Raw genomic sequence first — 22,509 nt, forward strand, 5'->3', positions numbered from 1 at the left:
AAAAAGCCGAACACCAAAGGGTGAAAAATGACACTTTTATTTTCACCACCTATAGGGGTGGCTTTTAGGGGTGCGAGCGCCGCATGTGGATAATGGATTTTGGTTGGGTATATTTTTAGAGAATTTTTGGCGGTATTTTTAAGAAAAAAGCCGAACACCAAAGGGTGAAAAATGACACTTTTATTTTCACCACCTATAGGGGTGGCTTTTAGGGGTGCGAGCGCCGCATGTGGATAATGGATTTTGGTTGGGTATATTTTTAGAGAATTTTTGGCGGTATTTTTAAGAAAAAAGCCGAACACCAAAGGGTGAAAAATGACACTTTTATTTTCACCACCTATAGGGGTGGCTTTTAGGGGTGCGAGCGCCGCATGTGGATAATGGATTTTGGTTGGGTATATTTTTAGAGAATTTTTGGCGGTATTTTTAAGAAAAAAGCCGAACACCAAAGGGTGAAAAATGACACTTTTATTTTTCACCACCTATAGGGGTGGCTTTTAGGGGTGCGAGCGCCGCATGTGGATAATGGATTTTGGTTGGGTATATTTTTAGAGAATTTTTGGCGGTATTTTTAAGAAAAAAGCCGAACACCAAAGGGTGAAAAATGACACTTTTATTTTCACCACCTATAGGGGTGGCTTTTAGGGGTGCGAGCGCCGCATGTGGATAATGGATTTTGGTTGGGTATATTTTTAGAGAATTTTTGGCGGTATTTTTAAGAAAAAAGCCGAACACCAAAGGGTGAAAAATGACACTTTTATTTTCACCACCTATAGGGGTGGCTTTTAGGGGTGCGAGCGCCGCATGTGGATAATGGATTTTGGTTGGGTATATTTTTAGAGAATTTTTGGCGGTATTTTTAAGAAAAAAGCCGAACACCAAAGGGTGAAAAATGACACTTTTATTTTCACCACCTATAGGGGTGGCTTTTAGGGGTGCGAGCGCCGCATGTGGATAATGGATTTTGGTTGGGTATATTTTTAGAGAATTTTTGGCGGTATTTTTAAGAAAAAAGCCGAACACCAAAGGGTGAAAAATGACACTTTTATTTTCACCACCTATAGGGGTGGCTTTTAGGGGTGCGAGCGCCGCATGTGGATAATGGATTTTGGTTGGGTATATTTTTAGAGAATTTTTGGCGGTATTTTTAAGAAAAAAGCCGAACACCAAAGGGTGAAAAATGACACTTTTATTTTCACCACCTATAGGGGTGGCTTTTAGGGGTGCGAGCGCCGCATGTGGATAATGGATTTTGGTTGGGTATATTTTTAGAGAATTTTTGGCGGTATTTTTAAGAAAAAAGCCGAACACCAAAGGGTGAAAAATGACACTTTTATTTTCACCACCTATAGGGGTGGCTTTTAGGGGTGCGAGCGCCGCATGTGGATAATGGATTTTGGTTGGGTATATTTTTAGAGAATTTTTGGCGGTATTTTTAAGAAAAAAGCCGAACACCAAAGGGTGAAAAATGACACTTTTATTTTCACCACCTATAGGGGTGGCTTTTAGGGGTGCGAGCGCCGCATGTGGATAATGGATTTTGGTTGGGTATATTTTTAGAGAATTTTTGGCGGTATTTTTAAGAAAAAAGCCGAACACCAAAGGGTGAAAAATGACACTTTTATTTTCACCACCTATAGGGGTGGCTTTTAGGGGTGCGAGCGCCGCATGTGGATAATGGATTTTGGTTGGGTATATTTTTAGAGAATTTTTGGCGGTATTTTTAAGAAAAAAGCCGAACACCAAAGGGTGAAAAATGACACTTTTATTTTCACCACCTATAGGGGTGGCTTTTAGGGGTGCGAGCGCCGCATGTGGATAATGGATTTTGGTTGGGTATATTTTTAGAGAATTTTTGGCGGTATTTTTAAGAAAAAAGCCGAACACCAAAGGTGAAAAATGACACTTTTATTTTCACCACCTATAGGGGTGGCTTTTAGGGGTGCGAGCGCCGCATGTGGATAATGGATTTTGGTTGGGTATATTTTTAGAGAATTTTTGGCGGTATTTTTAAGAAAAAAGCCGAACACCAAAGGGTGAAAAATGACACTTTTATTTTCACCACCTATAGGGGTGGCTTTTAGGGGTGCGAGCGCCGCATGTGGATAATGGATTTTGGTTGGGTATATTTTTAGAGAATTTTTGGCGGTATTTTTAAGAAAAAAGCCGAACACCAAAGGGTGAAAAATGACACTTTTATTTTCACCACCTATAGGGGTGGCTTTTAGGGGTGCGAGCGCCGCATGTGGATAATGGATTTTGGTTGGGTATATTTTTAGAGAATTTTTGGCGGTATTTTTAAGAAAAAAGCCGAACACCAAAGGGTGAAAAATGACACTTTTATTTTCACCACCTATAGGGGTGGCTTTTAGGGGTGCGAGCGCCGCATGTGGATAATGGATTTTGGTTGGGTATATTTTTAGAGAATTTTTGGCGGTATTTTTAAGAAAAAAGCCGAACACCAAAGGGTGAAAAATGACACTTTTATTTTCACCACCTATAGGGGTGGCTTTTAGGGGTGCGAGCGCCGCATGTGGATAATGGATTTTGGTTGGGTATATTTTTAGAGAATTTTTGGCGGTATTTTTAAGAAAAAAGCCGAACACCAAAGGGTGAAAAATGACACTTTTATTTTCACCACCTATAGGGGTGGCTTTTAGGGGTGCGAGCGCCGCATGTGGATAATGGATTTTGGTTGGGTATATTTTTAGAGAATTTTTGGCGGTATTTTTAAGAAAAAAGCCGAACACCAAAGGGTGAAAAATGACACTTTTATTTTCACCACCTATAGGGGTGGCTTTTAGGGGTGCGAGCGCCGCATGTGGATAATGGATTTTGGTTGGGTATATTTTTAGAGAATTTTTGGCGGTATTTTTAAGAAAAAAGCCGAACACCAAAGGGTGAAAAATGACACTTTTATTTTCACCACCTATAGGGGTGGCTTTTAGGGGTGCGAGCGCCGCATGTGGATAATGGATTTTGGTTGGGTATATTTTTAGAGAATTTTTGGCGGTATTTTTAAGAAAAAAGCCGAACACCAAAGGGTGAAAAATGACACTTTTATTTTCACCACCTATAGGGGTGGCTTTTAGGGGTGCGAGCGCCGCATGTGGATAATGGATTTTGGTTGGGTATATTTTTAGAGAATTTTTGGCGGTATTTTTAAGAAAAAAGCCGAACACCAAAGGGTGAAAAATGACACTTTTATTTTTCACCACCTATAGGGGTGGCTTTTAGGGGTGCGAGCGCCGCATGTGGATAATGGATTTTGGTTGGGTATATTTTTAGAGAATTTTTGGCGGTATTTTTAAGAAAAAAGCCGAACACCAAAGGGTGAAAAATGACACTTTTATTTTCACCACCTATAGGGGTGGCTTTTAGGGGTGCGAGCGCCGCATGTGGATAATGGATTTTGGTTGGGTATATTTTTAGAGAATTTTTGGCGGTATTTTTAAGAAAAAAGCCGAACACCAAAGGGTGAAAAATGACACTTTTATTTTCACCACCTATAGGGGTGGCTTTTAGGGGTGCGAGCGCCGCATGTGGATAATGGATTTTGGTTGGGTATATTTTTAGAGAATTTTTGGCGGTATTTTTAAGAAAAAAGCCGAACACCAAAGGGTGAAAAATGACACTTTTATTTTCACCACCTATAGGGGTGGCTTTTAGGGGTGCGAGCGCCGCATGTGGATAATGGATTTTGGTTGGGTATATTTTTAGAGAATTTTTGGCGGTATTTTTAAGAAAAAAGCCGAACACCAAAGGGTGAAAAATGACACTTTTATTTTCACCACCTATAGGGGTGGCTTTTAGGGGTGCGAGCGCCGCATGTGGATAATGGATTTTGGTTGGGTATATTTTTAGAGAATTTTTGGCGGTATTTTTAAGAAAAAAGCCGAACACCAAAGGGTGAAAAATGACACTTTTATTTTCACCACCTATAGGGGTGGCTTTTAGGGGTGCGAGCGCCGCATGTGGATAATGGATTTTGGTTGGGTATATTTTTAGAGAATTTTTGGCGGTATTTTTAAGAAAAAAGCCGAACACCAAAGGGTGAAAAATGACACTTTTATTTTCACCACCTATAGGGGTGGCTTTTAGGGGTGCGAGCGCCGCATGTGGATAATGGATTTTGGTTGGGTATATTTTTAGAGAATTTTTGGCGGTATTTTTAAGAAAAAAGCCGAACACCAAAGGTGGAAAAATGACACTTTTATTTTCACCACCTATAGGGGTGGCTTTTAGGGGTGCGAGCGCCGCATGTGGATAATGGATTTTGGTTGGGTATATTTTTAGAGAATTTTTGGCGGTATTTTTAAGAAAAAAGCCGAACACCAAAGGGTGAAAAATGACACTTTTATTTTCACCACCTATAGGGGTGGCTTTTAGGGGTGCGAGCGCCGCATGTGGATAATGGATTTTGGTTGGGTATATTTTTAGAGAATTTTTGGCGGTATTTTTAAGAAAAAAGCCGAACACCAAAGGGTGAAAAATGACACTTTTATTTTCACCACCTATAGGGGTGGCTTTTAGGGGTGCGAGCGCCGCATGTGGATAATGGATTTTGGTTGGGTATATTTTTAGAGAATTTTTGGCGGTATTTTTAAGAAAAAAGCCGAACACCAAAGGGTGAAAAATGACACTTTTATTTTTCACCACCTATAGGGGTGGCTTTTAGGGGTGCGAGCGCCGCATGTGGATAATGGATTTTGGTTGGGTATATTTTTAGAGAATTTTTGGCGGTATTTTTAAGAAAAAAGCCGAACACCAAAGGGTGAAAAATGACACTTTTATTTTCACCACCTATAGGGGTGGCTTTTAGGGGTGCGAGCGCCGCATGTGGATAATGGATTTTGGTTGGGTATATTTTTAGAGAATTTTTGGCGGTATTTTTAAGAAAAAAGCCGAACACCAAAGGGTGAAAAATGACACTTTTATTTTTCACCACCTATAGGGGTGGCTTTTAGGGGTGCGAGCGCCGCATGTGGATAATGGATTTTGGTTGGGTATATTTTTAGAGAATTTTTGGCGGTATTTTTAAGAAAAAAGCCGAACACCAAAGGGTGAAAAATGACACTTTTATTTTCACCACCTATAGGGGTGGCTTTTAGGGGTGCGAGCGCCGCATGTGGATAATGGATTTTGGTTGGGTATATTTTTAGAGAATTTTTGGCGGTATTTTTAAGAAAAAAGCCGAACACCAAAGGTGAAAAATGACACTTTTATTTTCACCACCTATAGGGGTGGCTTTTAGGGGTGCGAGCGCCGCATGTGGATAATGGATTTTGGTTGGGTATATTTTTAGAGAATTTTTGGCGGTATTTTTAAGAAAAAAGCCGAACACCAAAGGGTGAAAAATGACACTTTTATTTTCACCACCTATAGGGGTGGCTTTTAGGGGTGCGAGCGCCGCATGTGGATAATGGATTTTGGTTGGGTATATTTTTAGAGAATTTTTGGCGGTATTTTTAAGAAAAAAGCCGAACACCAAAGGGTGAAAAATGACACTTTTATTTTTCACCACCTATAGGGGTGGCTTTTAGGGGTGCGAGCGCCGCATGTGGATAATGGATTTTGGTTGGGTATATTTTTAGAGAATTTTTGGCGGTATTTTTAAGAAAAAAGCCGAACACCAAAGGGTGAAAAATGACACTTTTATTTTTCACCACCTATAGGGGTGGCTTTTAGGGGTGCGAGCGCCGCATGTGGATAATGGATTTTGGTTGGGTATATTTTTAGAGAATTTTTGGCGGTATTTTTAAGAAAAAAGCCGAACACCAAAGGGTGAAAAATGACACTTTTATTTTTCACCACCTATAGGGGTGGCTTTTAGGGGTGCGAGCGCCGCATGTGGATAATGGATTTTGGTTGGGTATATTTTTAGAGAATTTTTGGCGGTATTTTTAAGAAAAAAGCCGAACACCAAAGGGTGAAAAATGACACTTTTATTTTCACCACCTATAGGGGTGGCTTTTAGGGGTGCGAGCGCCGCATGTGGATAATGGATTTTGGTTGGGTATATTTTTAGAGAATTTTTGGCGGTATTTTTAAGAAAAAAGCCGAACACCAAAGGGTGAAAAATGACACTTTTATTTTCACCACCTATAGGGGTGGCTTTTAGGGGTGCGAGCGCCGCATGTGGATAATGGATTTTGGTTGGGTATATTTTTAGAGAATTTTTGGCGGTATTTTTAAGAAAAAAGCCGAACACCAAAGGGTGAAAAATGACACTTTTATTTTCACCACCTATAGGGGTGGCTTTTAGGGGTGCGAGCGCCGCATGTGGATAATGGATTTTGGTTGGGTATATTTTTAGAGAATTTTTGGCGGTATTTTTAAGAAAAAAGCCGAACACCAAAGGGTGAAAAATGACACTTTTATTTTCACCACCTATAGGGGTGGCTTTTAGGGGTGCGAGCGCCGCATGTGGATAATGGATTTTGGTTGGGTATATTTTTAGAGAATTTTTGGCGGTATTTTTAAGAAAAAAGCCGAACACCAAAGGGTGAAAAATGACACTTTTATTTTTCACCACCTATAGGGGTGGCTTTTAGGGGTGCGAGCGCCGCATGTGGATAATGGATTTTGGTTGGGTATATTTTTAGAGAATTTTTGGCGGTATTTTTAAGAAAAAAGCCGAACACCAAAGGGTGAAAAATGACACTTTTATTTTCACCACCTATAGGGGTGGCTTTTAGGGGTGCGAGCGCCGCATGTGGATAATGGATTTTGGTTGGGTATATTTTTAGAGAATTTTTGGCGGTATTTTTAAGAAAAAAGCCGAACACCAAAGGGTGAAAAATGACACTTTTATTTTCACCACCTATAGGGGTGGCTTTTAGGGGTGCGAGCGCCGCATGTGGATAATGGATTTTGGTTGGGTATATTTTTAGAGAATTTTTGGCGGTATTTTTAAGAAAAAAGCCGAACACCAAAGGGTGAAAAATGACACTTTTATTTTCACCACCTATAGGGGTGGCTTTTAGGGGTGCGAGCGCCGCATGTGGATAATGGATTTTGGTTGGGTATATTTTTAGAGAATTTTTGGCGGTATTTTTAAGAAAAAAGCCGAACACCAAAGGGTGAAAAATGACACTTTTATTTTCACCACCTATAGGGGTGGCTTTTAGGGGTGCGAGCGCCGCATGTGGATAATGGATTTTGGTTGGGTATATTTTTAGAGAATTTTTGGCGGTATTTTTAAGAAAAAAGCCGAACACCAAAGGGTGAAAAATGACACTTTTATTTTCACCACCTATAGGGGTGGCTTTTAGGGGTGCGAGCGCCGCATGTGGATAATGGATTTTGGTTGGGTATATTTTTAGAGAATTTTTGGCGGTATTTTTAAGAAAAAAGCCGAACACCAAAGGGTGAAAAATGACACTTTTATTTTTCACCACCTATAGGGGTGGCTTTTAGGGGTGCGAGCGCCGCATGTGGATAATGGATTTTGGTTGGGTATATTTTTAGAGAATTTTTGGCGGTATTTTTAAGAAAAAAGCCGAACACCAAAGGGTGAAAAATGACACTTTTATTTTCACCACCTATAGGGGTGGCTTTTAGGGGTGCGAGCGCCGCATGTGGATAATGGATTTTGGTTGGGTATATTTTTAGAGAATTTTTGGCGGTATTTTTAAGAAAAAAGCCGAACACCAAAGGGTGAAAAATGACACTTTTATTTTTCACCACCTATAGGGGTGGCTTTTAGGGGTGCGAGCGCCGCATGTGGATAATGGATTTTGGTTGGGTATATTTTTAGAGAATTTTTGGCGGTATTTTTAAGAAAAAAGCCGAACACCAAAGGGTGAAAAATGACACTTTTATTTTCACCACCTATAGGGGTGGCTTTTAGGGGTGCGAGCGCCGCATGTGGATAATGGATTTTGGTTGGGTATATTTTTAGAGAATTTTTGGCGGTATTTTTAAGAAAAAAGCCGAACACCAAAGGGTGAAAAATGACACTTTTATTTTCACCACCTATAGGGGTGGCTTTTAGGGGTGCGAGCGCCGCATGTGGATAATGGATTTTGGTTGGGTATATTTTTAGAGAATTTTTGGCGGTATTTTTAAGAAAAAAGCCGAACACCAAAGGGTGAAAAATGACACTTTTATTTTCACCACCTATAGGGGTGGCTTTTAGGGGTGCGAGCGCCGCATGTGGATAATGGATTTTGGTTGGGTATATTTTTAGAGAATTTTTGGCGGTATTTTTAAGAAAAAAGCCGAACACCAAAGGGTGAAAAATGACACTTTTATTTTTCACCACCTATAGGGGTGGCTTTTAGGGGTGCGAGCGCCGCATGTGGATAATGGATTTTGGTTGGGTATATTTTTAGAGAATTTTTGGCGGTATTTTTAAGAAAAAAGCCGAACACCAAAGGGTGAAAAATGACACTTTTATTTTCACCACCTATAGGGGTGGCTTTTAGGGGTGCGAGCGCCGCATGTGGATAATGGATTTTGGTTGGGTATATTTTTAGAGAATTTTTGGCGGTATTTTTAAGAAAAAAGCCGAACACCAAAGGGTGAAAAATGACACTTTTATTTTTCACCATCTATAGGGGTGGCTTTTAGGGGTGCGAGCGCCGCATGTGGATAATGGATTTTGGTTGGGTATATTTTTAGAGAATTTTTGGCGGTATTTTTAAGAAAAAAGCCGAACACCAAAGGGTGAAAAATGACACTTTTATTTTCACCACCTATAGGGGTGGCTTTTAGGGGTGCGAGCGCCGCATGTGGATAATGGATTTTGGTTGGGTATATTTTTAGAGAATTTTTGGCGGTATTTTTAAGAAAAAAGCCGAACACCAAAGGGTGAAAAATGACACTTTTATTTTTCACCATCTATAGGGGTGGCTTTTAGGGGTGCGAGCGCCGCATGTGGATAATGGATTTTGGTTGGGTATATTTTTAGAGAATTTTTGGCGGTATTTTTAAGAAAAAAGCCGAACACCAAAGAGTGAAAAATGACACTTTTATTTTTCACCATCTATAGGGGTGGCTTTTAGGGGTGCGAGCGCCGCATGTGGATAATGGATTTTGGTTGGGTATATTTTTAGAGAATTTTTGGCGGTATTTTTAAGAAAAAAGCCGAACACCAAAGGGTGAAAAATGACACTTTTATTTTCACCACCTATAGGGGTGGCTTTTAGGGGTGCGAGCGCCGCATGTGGATAATGGATTTTGGTTGGGTATATTTTTAGAGAATTTTTGGCGGTATTTTTAAGAAAAAAGCCGAACACCAAAGGGTGAAAAATGACACTTTTATTTTTCACCACCTATAGGGGTGGCTTTTAGGGGTGCGAGCGCCGCATGTGGATAATGGATTTTGGTTGGGTATATTTTTAGAGAATTTTTGGCGGTATTTTTAAGAAAAAAGCCGAACACCAAAGGGTGAAAAATGACACTTTTATTTTCACCACCTATAGGGGTGGCTTTTAGGGGTGCGAGCGCCGCATGTGGATAATGGATTTTGGTTGGGTATATTTTTAGAGAATTTTTGGCGGTATTTTTAAGAAAAAAGCCGAACACCAAAGGGTGAAAAATGACACTTTTATTTTCACCACCTATAGGGGTGGCTTTTAGGGGTGCGAGCGCCGCATGTGGATAATGGATTTTGGTTGGGTATATTTTTAGAGAATTTTTGGCGGTATTTTTAAGAAAAAAGCCGAACACCAAAGGGTGAAAAATGACACTTTTATTTTCACCATCTATAGGGGTGGCTTTTAGGGGTGCGAGCGCCGCATGTGGATAATGGATTTTGGTTGGGTATATTTTTAGAGAATTTTTGGCGGTATTTTTAAGAAAAAAGCCGAACACCAAAGGGTGAAAAATGACACTTTTATTTTCACCACCTATAGGGGTGGCTTTTAGGGGTGCGAGCGCCGCATGTGGATAATGGATTTTGGTTGGGTATATTTTTAGAGAATTTTTGGCGGTATTTTTAAGAAAAAAGCCGAACACCAAAGAGTGAAAAATGACACTTTTATTTTTCACCATCTATAGGGGTGGCTTTTAGGGGTGCGAGCGCCGCATGTGGATAATGGATTTTGGTTGGGTATATTTTTAGAGAATTTTTGGCGGTATTTTTAAGAAAAAAGCCGAACACCAAAGGGTGAAAAATGACACTTTTATTTTCACCACCTATAGGGGTGGCTTTTAGGGGTGCGAGCGCCGCATGTGGATAATGGATTTTGGTTGGGTATATTTTTAGAGAATTTTTGGCGGTATTTTTAAGAAAAAAGCCGAACACCAAAGGGTGAAAAATGACACTTTTATTTTTCACCACCTATAGGGGTGGCTTTTAGGGGTGCGAGCGCCGCATGTGGATAATGGATTTTGGTTGGGTATATTTTTAGAGAATTTTTGGCGGTATTTTTAAGAAAAAAGCCGAACACCAAAGGGTGAAAAATGACACTTTTATTTTCACCACCTATAGGGGTGGCTTTTAGGGGTGCGAGCGCCGCATGTGGATAATGGATTTTGGTTGGGTATATTTTTAGAGAATTTTTGGCGGTATTTTTAAGAAAAAAGCCGAACACCAAACGTGGAAAAATGACACTTTTATTTTCACCATCTATAGGGGTGGCTTTTAGGGGTGCGAGCGCCGCATGTGGATAATGGATTTTGGTTGGGTATATTTTTAGAGAATTTTTGGCGGTATTTTTAAGAAAAAAGCCGAACACCAAAGGGTGAAAAATGACACTTTTATTTTTCACCACCTATAGGGGTGGCTTTTAGGGGTGCGAGCGCCGCATGTGGATAATGGATTTTGGTTGGGTATATTTTTAGAGAATTTTTGGCGGTATTTTTAAGAAAAAAGCCGAACACCAAAGAGTGAAAAATGACACTTTTATTTTTCACCATCTATAGGGGTGGCTTTTAGGGGTGCGAGCGCCGCATGTGGATAATGGATTTTGGTTGGGTATATTTTTAGAGAATTTTTGGCGGTATTTTTAAGAAAAAAGCCGAACACCAAAGGGTGAAAAATGACACTTTTATTTTTCACCATCTATAGGGGTGGCTTTTAGGGGTGCGAGCGCCGCATGTGGATAATGGATTTTGGTTGGGTATATTTTTAGAGAATTTTTGGCGGTATTTTTAAGAAAAAAGCCGAACACCAAAGGGTGAAAAATGACACTTTTATTTTCACCATCTATAGGGGTGGCTTTTAGGGGTGCGAGCGCCGCATGTGGATAATGGATTTTGGTTGGGTATATTTTTAGAGAATTTTTGGCGGTATTTTTAAGAAAAAAGCCGAACACCAAAGGGTGAAAAATGACACTTTTATTTTCACCACCTATAGGGGTGGCTTTTAGGGGTGCGAGCGCCGCATGTGGATAATGGATTTTGGTTGGGTATATTTTTAGAGAATTTTTGGCGGTATTTTTAAGAAAAAAGCCGAACACCAAAGGGTGAAAAATGACACTTTTATTTTTCACCACCTATAGGGGTGGCTTTTAGGGGTGCGAGCGCCGCATGTGGATAATGGATTTTGGTTGGGTATATTTTTAGAGAATTTTTGGCGGTATTTTTAAGAAAAAAGCCGAACACCAAAGGGTGAAAAATGACACTTTTATTTTAATCATCTATAGGGGTGGCTTTTAGGGGTGAGAGCGCCGCATGTGGATAATGGATTTTGGTTGGGTATATTTTTAGAGAATTTTTGGCGGTATTTTTAAGAAAAAAGCCGAACACCAAACGTGGAAAATTGACACTTTTATTTTCACCATCTATAGGGGTGGCTTTTAGGGGTGCGAGCGCCGCATGTGGATAATGGATTTTGGTTGGGTATATTTTTAGAGAATTTTTGGCGGTATTTTTAAGAAAAAAGCCGAACACCAAAGGGTGAAAAATGACACTTTTATTTTTCACCACCTATAGGGGTGGCTTTTAGGGGTGCGAGCGCCGCATTTGGATAATGGATTTTGGTTGGGTATATTTTTAGAGAATTTTTGGCGGTATTTTTAAGAAAAAAGCCGAACACCAAAGGGTGAAAAATGACACTTTTATTTTAATCATCTATAGGGGTGGCTTTTAGGGGTGCGAGCGCCGCATGTGGATAATGGATTTTGGTTGGGTATATTTTTAGAAAATTTTTGGGGGTATTTTTAAGAAAAAAGCCGAACACCAAATTGTTGTATTTGGACATTCTTTTTTTCTCAATAGACATAATATGATTAAGGGTTGTTTTCACCCTTAATGTGAATAGTTTTGGTTTTTTATTGATAATTATTGTATTATTAACTATTCTGAGTGATGTTATTGGGTTTTTATTAGTAAATGAAAAAAAAAATTTTCGTTCATTTGATCGTTCCAAACTTTTGTCTCATGGCAATCTCAGATTGGACCGTACATTTCAAAAGTCCCGGTTGTGCCTGACTTCAGGATCATGCCTGAATTTATAAATTCATACCATTGGGCGCGAGTTTACACAAAGATACAAGTAAAAAAATTTTTTAATTATATTGTTATAACATTTTTTAATTTATAATGTTATTATTAATATTTATTTTCTTAAATTAAACTTTAATCATTTAAATTTATATTAACCTATAAGAAAAAAACATATTATTTAGTTTCCATGTATTCTAAAGGCGCTTGTATACCTCACCGATCCCGAGTATTCTATCGTCGTGCAGCATTGGAGTAAAAGAGACAAAAGATAATTGTGTCTCTTTTACTCCAATGGTACACGACGGAAGTATACTCGGGATCGGTGAGGTATACAAGCGCCTTAAAGGTACAACGAGAGTAAGAATGCATTTAAGGGTCCGCGCACAGTTGCAGTCAACCAAGCTGTGAGTGTTCCTTAAGGTACGCGCACAGTTGTAAAGTTGGGTTTACAATTGACACGTTCGAACGCAGGCCTATGACGTCACGCGACACGTTCTCATAAAGGTGCTTCTCCATGGGCCCGTTCATACGTGGTACGTTTTACGTGGGACGTATGACGTCACACGACATGTTTTCATAAAGGTGCTTCTCCGTGGGCCTGTTCATACGTGTACGTTCTATGTGACGTCATACATCAGCACGTATCAATTTTACGTGACTTTACAATTGTACATCCATCTTAACGGCATGCATCAGCCGAGCTTTGAGTATTCCTTAGGGTACACGCACAGTTAAAATGACATGTAAATTAATAAAGTTAAACAAACTCGACCTGTGACTTACATGCTAATACGTTCTACGTGGGACGTATGACGTCACACGACATGTTTTCATAAAGGTGCTTCTCCGTGGGTCTGTTCATACGTGTACGTTCTATGTGACGTCATACATCAGCACGTATCAATTTTACGTGACTTTACAATTGTACATCCATCTTAACGGCATGCATCAGCCGAGCTTTGAGTATTCCTTAGGGTACACGCACAGTTAAAATGACATGTAATAGTTGAGTTTTATGTATTCCTTAGGGTACGCACACAGTTGTTTCTTTCTTACTCTTGTTGTGTCTAACTGTAACATTAAGCTGCTTCCACAATACCTTTTTTTTCCATTTACATACAGTATTGTAAAATTTATTTCTTTTGTTAACAGGATGAGAAGCAATTTAAAAAAATAGCCACACCCAAGACAACAAAAATAACGTACCCAACGGAAGTGCAACATCGAATGCCTGGTGAAACATTATCATCATTTGTTACTTCCGCAAAAGGATCTTCCACAACAAAATTAATTTTCAATAAAAGACTAACAGATACACAAACTCAGACTACACAACTAAACGAGACAGTAGCACAAAAAATATTAAAAACACAAACTGCAACACAATCAAAACCAAAGACAATTACAAATAGACAAACTCTAATTCAATCAAAACCAAAGACTTTAACACAAACTCTAGCACAACCAAACCAAAAACCTAAAATAATTAAAAATACACAAATATCAAGGCTAGTAAAACAAACAGAAACACAAATAAAACAAATACCAACACAACAAAAATTAAGTAAAAAACAAATACCAAAAACTCAAAGCACTACAAGTATAAAAACCTTAACAAAATTTAAACAGCCTGAAACACCAAAACCAATAACAAATCGGAAAAATTTAAAGAAACAAGTACCAACAAAAAAAACATTACAGAAAACAAAACTTAATTTACGATTTACACCACCACGCACACCACCAACACCTACTAAAGAGGAAGTACAAAATTTTGTTGTACCATTACACCTTTCACCACCAGCACCTCCAATAAGCCCACTACGACAAACACCACCACGACAAACACTACCACAAACAGAAACAGAAATAAATGCACAATTAGACAACCAAATTTTAAATATTTACAATAATCTACAAAAATTCAGGCATTTTAGGGGTGCGAGCGCCGCATGTGGATAATGGATTTTGGTTGGGTATATTTTTAGAGAATTTTTGGCGGTATTTTTAAGAAAAAAGCCGAACACCAAAGGGTGAAAAATGACACTTTTATTTTTCACCACCTATAGGGGTGGCTTTTAGGGGTGCGAGCGCCGCATGTGGATAATGGATTTTAGTTGGGTATATTTTTAGAGAATTTTTGGCGGTATTTTTAAGAAAAAAGCCGAACACCAAAGGGTGAAAAATGACACTTTTATTTTCACCACCTATAGGGGTGGCTTTTAGGGGTGCGAGCGCCGCATGTGGATAATGGATTTTGGTTGGGTATATTTTTAGAGAATTTTTGGCGGTATTTTTAAGCAAAAAGCCGAACACCAAAGGGTGAAAAATGACACTTTTATTTTTCACCATCTATAGGGGTGGCTTTGAGGGGTGCGAGCGCCGCATGTGGATAATGGATTTTGGTTGGGTATATTTTTAGAGAATTTTTGGCGGTATTTTTAAGAAAAAAGCCGAACACCAAAGGGTGAAAAATGACACTTTTATTTTCACCACCTATAGGGGTGGCTTTTAGGGGTGCGAGCGCCGCATGTGGATAATGGATTTTGGTTGGGTATATTTTTAGAGAATTTTTGGCGGTATTTTTAAGAAAAAAGCCGAACACCAAACGTGGAAAAATGACACTTTTATTTTCACCATCTATAGGGGTGGCTTTTAGGGGTGCGAGCGCCGCATGTGGATAATGGATTTTGGTTGGGTATATTTTTAGAGAATTTTTGGCGGTATTTTTAAGAAAAAAGCCGAACACCAAAGGGTGAAAAATGACACTTTTATTTTTCACCACCTATAGGGGTGGCTTTTAGGGGTGCGAGCGCCGCATGTGGATAATGGATTTTGGTTGGGTATATTTTTAGAGAATTTTTGGCGGTATTTTTAAGAAAAAAGCCGAACACCAAAGAGTGAAAAATGACACTTTTATTTTTCACCATCTATAGGGGTGGCTTTTAGGGGTGCGAGCGCCGCATGTGGATAATGGATTTTGGTTGGGTATATTTTTAGAGAATTTTTGGCGGTATTTTTAAGAAAAAAGCCGAACACCAAAGGGTGAAAAATGACACTTTTATTTTTCACCATCTATAGGGGTGGCTTTTAGGGGTGCGAGCGCCGCATGTGGATAATGGATTTTGGTTGGGTATATTTTTAGAGAATTTTTGGCGGTATTTTTAAGAAAAAAGCCGAACACCAAAGGGTGAAAAATGACACTTTTATTTTCACCATCTATAGGGGTGGCTTTTAGGGGTGCGAGCGCCGCATGTGGATAATGGATTTTGGTTGGGTATATTTTTAGAGAATTTTTGGCGGTATTTTTAAGAAAAAAGCCGAACACCAAAGGGTGAAAAATGACACTTTTATTTTTCACCACCTATAGGGGTGGCTTTTAGGGGTGCGAGCGCCGCATGTGGATAATGGATTTTGGTTGGGTATATTTTTAGAGAATTTTTGGCGGTATTTTTAAGAAAAAAGCCGAACACCAAACTTGGAAAAATGACACTTTTATTTTCACCACCTATAGGGGTGGCTTTTAGGGGTGCGAGCGCCGCATGTGGATAATGGATTTTGGTGGGGTATATTTTTAGAGAATTTTTGGCGGTATTTTTAAGAAAAAAGCCGAACACCAAAGGGTGAAAAATGACACTTTTATTTTAATCATCTATAGGGGTGGCTTTTAGGGGTGCGAGCGCCGCATTTGGATAATGGATTTTGGTTGGGTATATTTTTAGAGAATTTTTGGCGGTATTTTTAAGAAAAAAGCCGAACACCAAACGTGGAAAATTGACACTTTTATTTTCACCATCTATAGGGGTGGCTTTTAGGTGTGCGAGCGCCGCATGTGGATAATGGATTTTGGTTGGGTATATTTTTAGAGAATTTTTGGCGGTATTTTTAAGAAAAAAGCCGAACACCAAAGGGTGAAAAATGACACTTTTATTTTTCACCACCTATAGGGGTGGCTTTTAGGGGTGCGAGCGCCGCATGTGGATAATGGATTTTGGTTGGGTATATTTTTAGAGAATTTTTGGCGGTATTTTTAAGAAAAAAGCCGAACACCAAACGTGGAAAAATGACACTTTTATTTTCACCATCTATAGGGGTGGCTTTTAGGGGTGCGAGCGCCGCATGTGGATAATGGATTTTGGTTGGGTATATTTTTAGAGAATTTTTGGCGGTATTTTTAAGAAAAAAGCCGAACACCAAAGGGTGAAAAATGACACTTTTATTTTTCACCACCTATAGGGGTGGCTTTTAGGGGTGCGAGCGCCGCATGTGGATAATGGATTTTGGTTGGGTATATTTTTAGAGAATTTTTGGCGGTATTTTTAAGAAAAAAGCCGAACACCAAAGAGTGAAAAATGACACTTTTATTTTTCACCATCTATAGGGGTGGCTTTTAGGGGTGCGAGCGCCGCATGTGGATAATGGATTTTGGTTGGGTATATTTTTAGAGAATTTTTGGCGGTATTTTTAAGAAAAAAGCCGAACACCAAAGGGTGAAAAATGACACTTTTATTTTTCACCATCTATAGGGGTGGCTTTTAGGGGTGCGAGCGCCGCATGTGGATAATGGATTTTGGTTGGGTATATTTTTAGAGAATTTTTGGCGGTATTTTTAAGAAAAAAGCCGAACACCAAAGGGTGAAAAATGACACTTTTATTTTCACCATCTATAGGGGTGGCTTTTAGGGGTGCGAGCGCCGCATGTGGATAATGGATTTTGGTTGGGTATATTTTTAGAGAATTTTTGGCGGTATTTTTAAGAAAAAAGCCGAACACCAAAGGGTGAAAAATGACACTTTTATTTTTCACCACCTATAGGGGTGGCTTTTAGGGGTGCGAGCGCCGCATTTGGATAATGGATTTTGGTTGGGTATATTTTTAGAGAATTTTTGGCGGTATTTTTAAGAAAAAAGCCGAACACCAAAGGGTGAAAAATGACACTTTTATTTTTCACCACCTATAGGGGTGGCTTTTAGGGGTGCGAGCGCCGCATGTGGATAATGGATTTTGGTGGGGTATATTTTTAGAAAATTTTTGGGGGTATTTTTAAGAAAAAAGCCGAACACCAAATTGTTGTATTTGGACATTCTTTTTTTCTCAATAGACATAATATGATTAAGGGTTGTTTTCACCCTTAATGTGAATAGTTTTGGTTTTTTATTGATAATTATTGTATTATTAACTATTCTGAGTGATGTTATTGGGTTTTTATTAGTAAATGAAAAAAAAAAATTTTCGTTCATTTGATCGTTCCAAACTTTTGTCTCATGGCAATCTCAGATTGGACCGTACATTTCAAAAGTCCCGGTTGTGCCTGACTTCAGGATCATGCCTGAATTTATAAATTCATACCATTGGGCGCGAGTTTACACAAAGATACAAGTAAAAAAATTTTTTAATTATATTGTTATAACATTTTTTAATTTATAATGTTATTATTAATATTTATTTTCTTAAATTAAACTTTAATCATTTAAATTTATATTAACCTATAAGAAAAAAACATATTATTTAGTTTCCATGTATTCTAAAGGTACAACGAGAGTAAGAATGCATTTAAGGGTCCGCGCACAGTTGCAGTCAACCAAGCTGTGAGTGTTCCTTAAGGTACGCGCACAGTTGTAAAGTTGGGTTTACAATTGACACGTTCGAACGCAGGCCTATGACGTCACGCGACACGTTCTCATAAAGGTGCTTCTCCATGGGCCCGTTCATACGTGGTACGTTTTACGTGGGACGTATGACGTCACACGACATGTTTTCATAAAGGTGCTTCTCCGTGGGCCTGTTCATACGTGTACGTTCTATGTGACGTCATACATCAGCACGTATCAATTTTACGTGACTTTACAATTGTACATCCATCTTAACGGCATGCATCAGCCGAGCTTTGAGTATTCCTTAGGGTACACGCACAGTTAAAATGACATGTAAATTAATAAAGTTAAACAAACTCGACCTGTGACTTACATGCTAATACGTTCTACGTGGGACGTATGACGTCACACGACATGTTTTCATAAAGGTGCTTCTCCGTGGGTCTGTTCATACGTGTACGTTCTATGTGACGTCATACATCAGCACGTATCAATTTTACGTGACTTTACAATTGTACATCCATCTTAACGGCATGCATCAGCCGAGCTTTGAGTATTCCTTAGGGTACACGCACAGTTAAAATGACATGTAATAGTTGAGTTTTATGTATTCCTTAGGGTACGCACACAGTTGTTTCTTTCTTACTCTTGTTGTGTCTAACTGTAACATTAAGCTGCTTCCACAATACCTTTTTTTTCCATTTACATACAGTATTGTAAAATTTATTTCTTTTGTTAACAGGATGAGAAGCAATTTAAAAAAATAGCCACACCCAAGACAACAAAAATAACGTACCCAACGGAAGTGCAACATCGAATGCCTGGTGAAACATTATCATCATTTGTTACTTCCGCAAAAGGATCTTCCACAACAAAATTAATTTTCAATAAAAGACTAACAGATACACAAACTCAGACTACACAACTAAACGAGACAGTAGCACAAAAAATATTAAAAACACAAACTGCAACACAATCAAAACCAAAGACAATTACAAATAGACAAACTCTAATTCAATCAAAACCAAAGACTTTAACACAAACTCTAGCACAACCAAACCAAAAACCTAAAATAATTAAAAATACTCAAATATCAAGGCTAGTAAAACAAACAGAAACACAAATAAAACAAATACCAACACAACAAAAATTAAGTAAAAAACAAATACCAAAAACTCAAAGCACTACAAGTATAAAAACCTTAACAAAATTTAAACAGCCTGAAACACCAAAACCAATAACAAATCGGAAAAATTTAAAGAAACAAGTACCAACAAAAAAAACATTACAGAAAACAAAACTTAATTTACGATTTACACCACCACGCACACCACCAACACCTACTAAAGAGGAAGTACAAAATTTTGTTGTACCATTACACCTTTCACCACCAGCACCTCCAATAAGCCCACTACGACAAACACCACCACGACAAACACTACCACAAACAGAAACAGAAATAAATGCACAATTAGACAACCAAATTTTAAATATTTACAATAATCTACAAAAATTCAGGCATGATTCCCTCAGAAAATTTAAATAATGTTAAAAATATCATTTTTTTATTCCTTTTTTTAATCATTTTTTTATATACCATTTTTTTTGTGATATTCATATATATATTTAAGTTGTTTCTTTTTGAGATTTTAGTTAAGATCTTTATTCTTATTATTACTAGTATTATTATTATTATTATAATTAGTATTATTATAACTATTATGATTACAAGTATTATTATTATTATTATTATTATTATTATTATTGTTATATATAGTATTATTAAAATAAGATTGTAATTTTTCAATTTTATAGATATTTTTATACAATGAAAATATATATTTTTTTTGATACCAAAATAAATTTATGACTTTTTATTATATGAAATAGGTAAACAATTAAAACTCATATTTAAATTTGTAATTTTTCATTTTTTATTATTAATATAAAAAAATAGTTTTTTTATACATATAAATAACATTTATATTTAAGCATTTTCTTTAAATTCCATATTATTATACGGTCTTCCAAGGTAGACCATTTGGAGCGTATTGTTGGATGCTGCCTCCATCATTGATGTCCAGGTGTCAGGTTCAAGTTCAAAATGTTTGTAAAATCGGCTAGGCAGGAAGACGTTGAAAGTTTTGTTGATTTCCGCAACGACTCTATCACCATATTTTGACTGAACCTTTTTAAGCTTCGTGATAGCCCTGCTAAAAATAAAATCAGAATTCAGTCTCAAAACGTCAGAAATCCTGACATTTTAAGACTATTCTGAAGTTTTGTGATGCTGCTGACTAATTCTGACTAAAATTGATTTTATGAGCCTGACGTTTTCTGAAAACTGACTATTGCTCACTGCATTTTGTGGGCAGGTCAATTTTTTTCTGAAAGGATCCCAAGGGGCTCAAGGCCACAGCAACCCTTATTGTGGAGGTTTATTATATTTAAAAAGTAATTAAATTCGTAATGAAAATTTTTTCTTTATTTTTAATAATATCGATATGAAAAAAAGATACTTGAAAAGCTTAGTTGTCCACAAATTCAGATATCTAAAAATTTCCCTAAAAATTTTGAAATTAAAAAAAATAATTATGATTTTACTCTAGTTTTTATAAATATTTTAAGATATTTATGATACTAAAAGATTTTTAAGTTATCTTATATCTATATATAATTGAAATTTAAAATATTTTTTGCATTTAAAAATATTGTTTAAAATTTTTATTTTCCATTATTAGAATATACATAAATAATTTAACACCAAATACTCATTATACATGACATTTTTTAGTAGTAAATATATTCAAAGTACGTAAAACGTATACTTGAAAGTTTAATAACTAGTCAATTACATAAATAATTGATTATGTAACTGAAAACAAGTTAAATTTGTAGAATGCTAAAAAAAGTGAAATGCTTTAAAATATTTTAAAATTTTTTACAATTAAAAATTTTGTGCAATGATTAATATTTGTAAAATGTATTTTTTATAACAAATATCATACTTTTCTAGATACACAATTCAATAATTTATTTATATTTAATAAATTTTATTAGTATGTTTCAACTAAATAGAAAGTCAGGAAAACTCATTCATTTTTATAAATTTAAAAATTAGATACCGATACAAATAAAATATTACCGCCGTTACCGACACACTATTGATATATTTTAGCGACCTCTTAGACATTAATACCTTTTTCCTACAACTACGTCTAGCACCGTTCTACTTCAAGAGCTTAGTCGGTAATATAGGAGGCATTTCATATAAGAACACGGGCTCATGTCTCGGATTTTTCTCAAAATTCGGTAAACTGTAATGATAGTGGTGCTCAATAAGTGTACAAATTTTGAATTTGAAATTTTTAATATTTTTCGAGATATTTACAATAACAAATTTGAGCAATATATTTTTGCTTTACTTATAACTTTTTTCCTACTAAAAATAGAGAAAAATGTTGTAAATGTTTTTTACGCAGAAGATCTTAAACTTTTAGAAAAAAATTATTTGTTTAAAAAAATATCAATTTTTAAACAAGTTGTTTAAAAAATAAAATTTGTTTATAACTTTTAACAATGTTCTCCCTCATTTAGAAACGCGAAAAAAATCATGAATTTTGTTTAAGTCATAATAAATCGATGGTTAAATTTTTGAGATGGCATTATTTTTTGTTTTCGAGAAATTAATTAATTAACTAACAAAAGTTATTAAAAAATGAAATATGTTACGAACAAATAAAATTAGAGTAATTTAAAAAACACCATTAGAATGCTTATCAAAATCCGAATCCAACGAGCACTATACTGCCCTACAACGGAAAAAGATACATAAGCCACAAATAGGTCGAACGGAGATATTTGAGAAAAACCATTTGCATCAAAAACTTCATTTAGAATTCATTTTTTATGAATAAAAATATCCCTAATGGGGTAAATCGGTTGTGCTCTTTCTATTTTTGCAAAAAAAATTAATTATTTAAACAATCCCTTTTAAAAAATGCACTTGCGTAGTTTTTTTAGTGCAAATACAACGTAAAAAGAACACAAAGTCGCTTGTGGTGTTTTTCGTTGTAAAGTCATCGAGCGGATCAAAGATGTCCAGCGAAGAATATACATAAGGGACAAGAGAGTATGGGATTAGAGTATGGCACTTGTGTATAGCCTCCACTGGACATCTTTGCTCCGCTCGATTATTTTACAAGCTAAGAAAATACACAAGTGCGCTTGCGAATATCGTTCTGTAGACGTAGCCGAGCTCGGCCGCTTTTTCAACGAAAAAAGATACATAAGCTACCTCGCGTATATTCTTCCATTGTATTTTGTGACGTATTTCATGCCTCCTACAGAATTTAGGCAACGCAAAGTACCTCATGTGTCTTTTTCCGTTGTATTTTCTCATTTTTCGCGAATTGCATTATTTTCAATATTAATTTTTTATTATAAATAATTAAAATTTTCAATTTTAATTACGATAGTCAGATGCAGTTTTTAATTACGAATCCATTGATACCAAAAA

General features: G+C 36.9%; 1 protein-coding gene across 1 annotated transcript; it reads left to right on the top strand.

Moving 5' to 3' along the window:
* Positions 1-13,548: 13,548 nt before the first annotated feature.
* Positions 13,549-19,536, top strand: LOC127285563 (mucin-2-like; the record flags this gene model as incomplete). Its single annotated transcript, XM_051311654.1, has 5 exons — positions 13,549-13,908; positions 14,026-14,324; positions 17,927-17,984; positions 18,733-19,092; positions 19,210-19,536. Coding segments are annotated over 5 exons (1,404 nt in total), but the record flags the coding sequence as incomplete, so codon positions are not given.
* Positions 19,537-22,509: the final 2,973 nt, after the last annotated feature.

This window comes from Leptopilina boulardi, unplaced genomic scaffold (genome assembly GCF_019393585.1).
Source record: "Leptopilina boulardi isolate dan_hultmark-lab unplaced genomic scaffold, ZJU_Lbou_2.1 LbouV2_335, whole genome shotgun sequence".
Classification (NCBI taxonomy): domain Eukaryota; kingdom Metazoa; phylum Arthropoda; class Insecta; order Hymenoptera; family Figitidae; genus Leptopilina; species Leptopilina boulardi.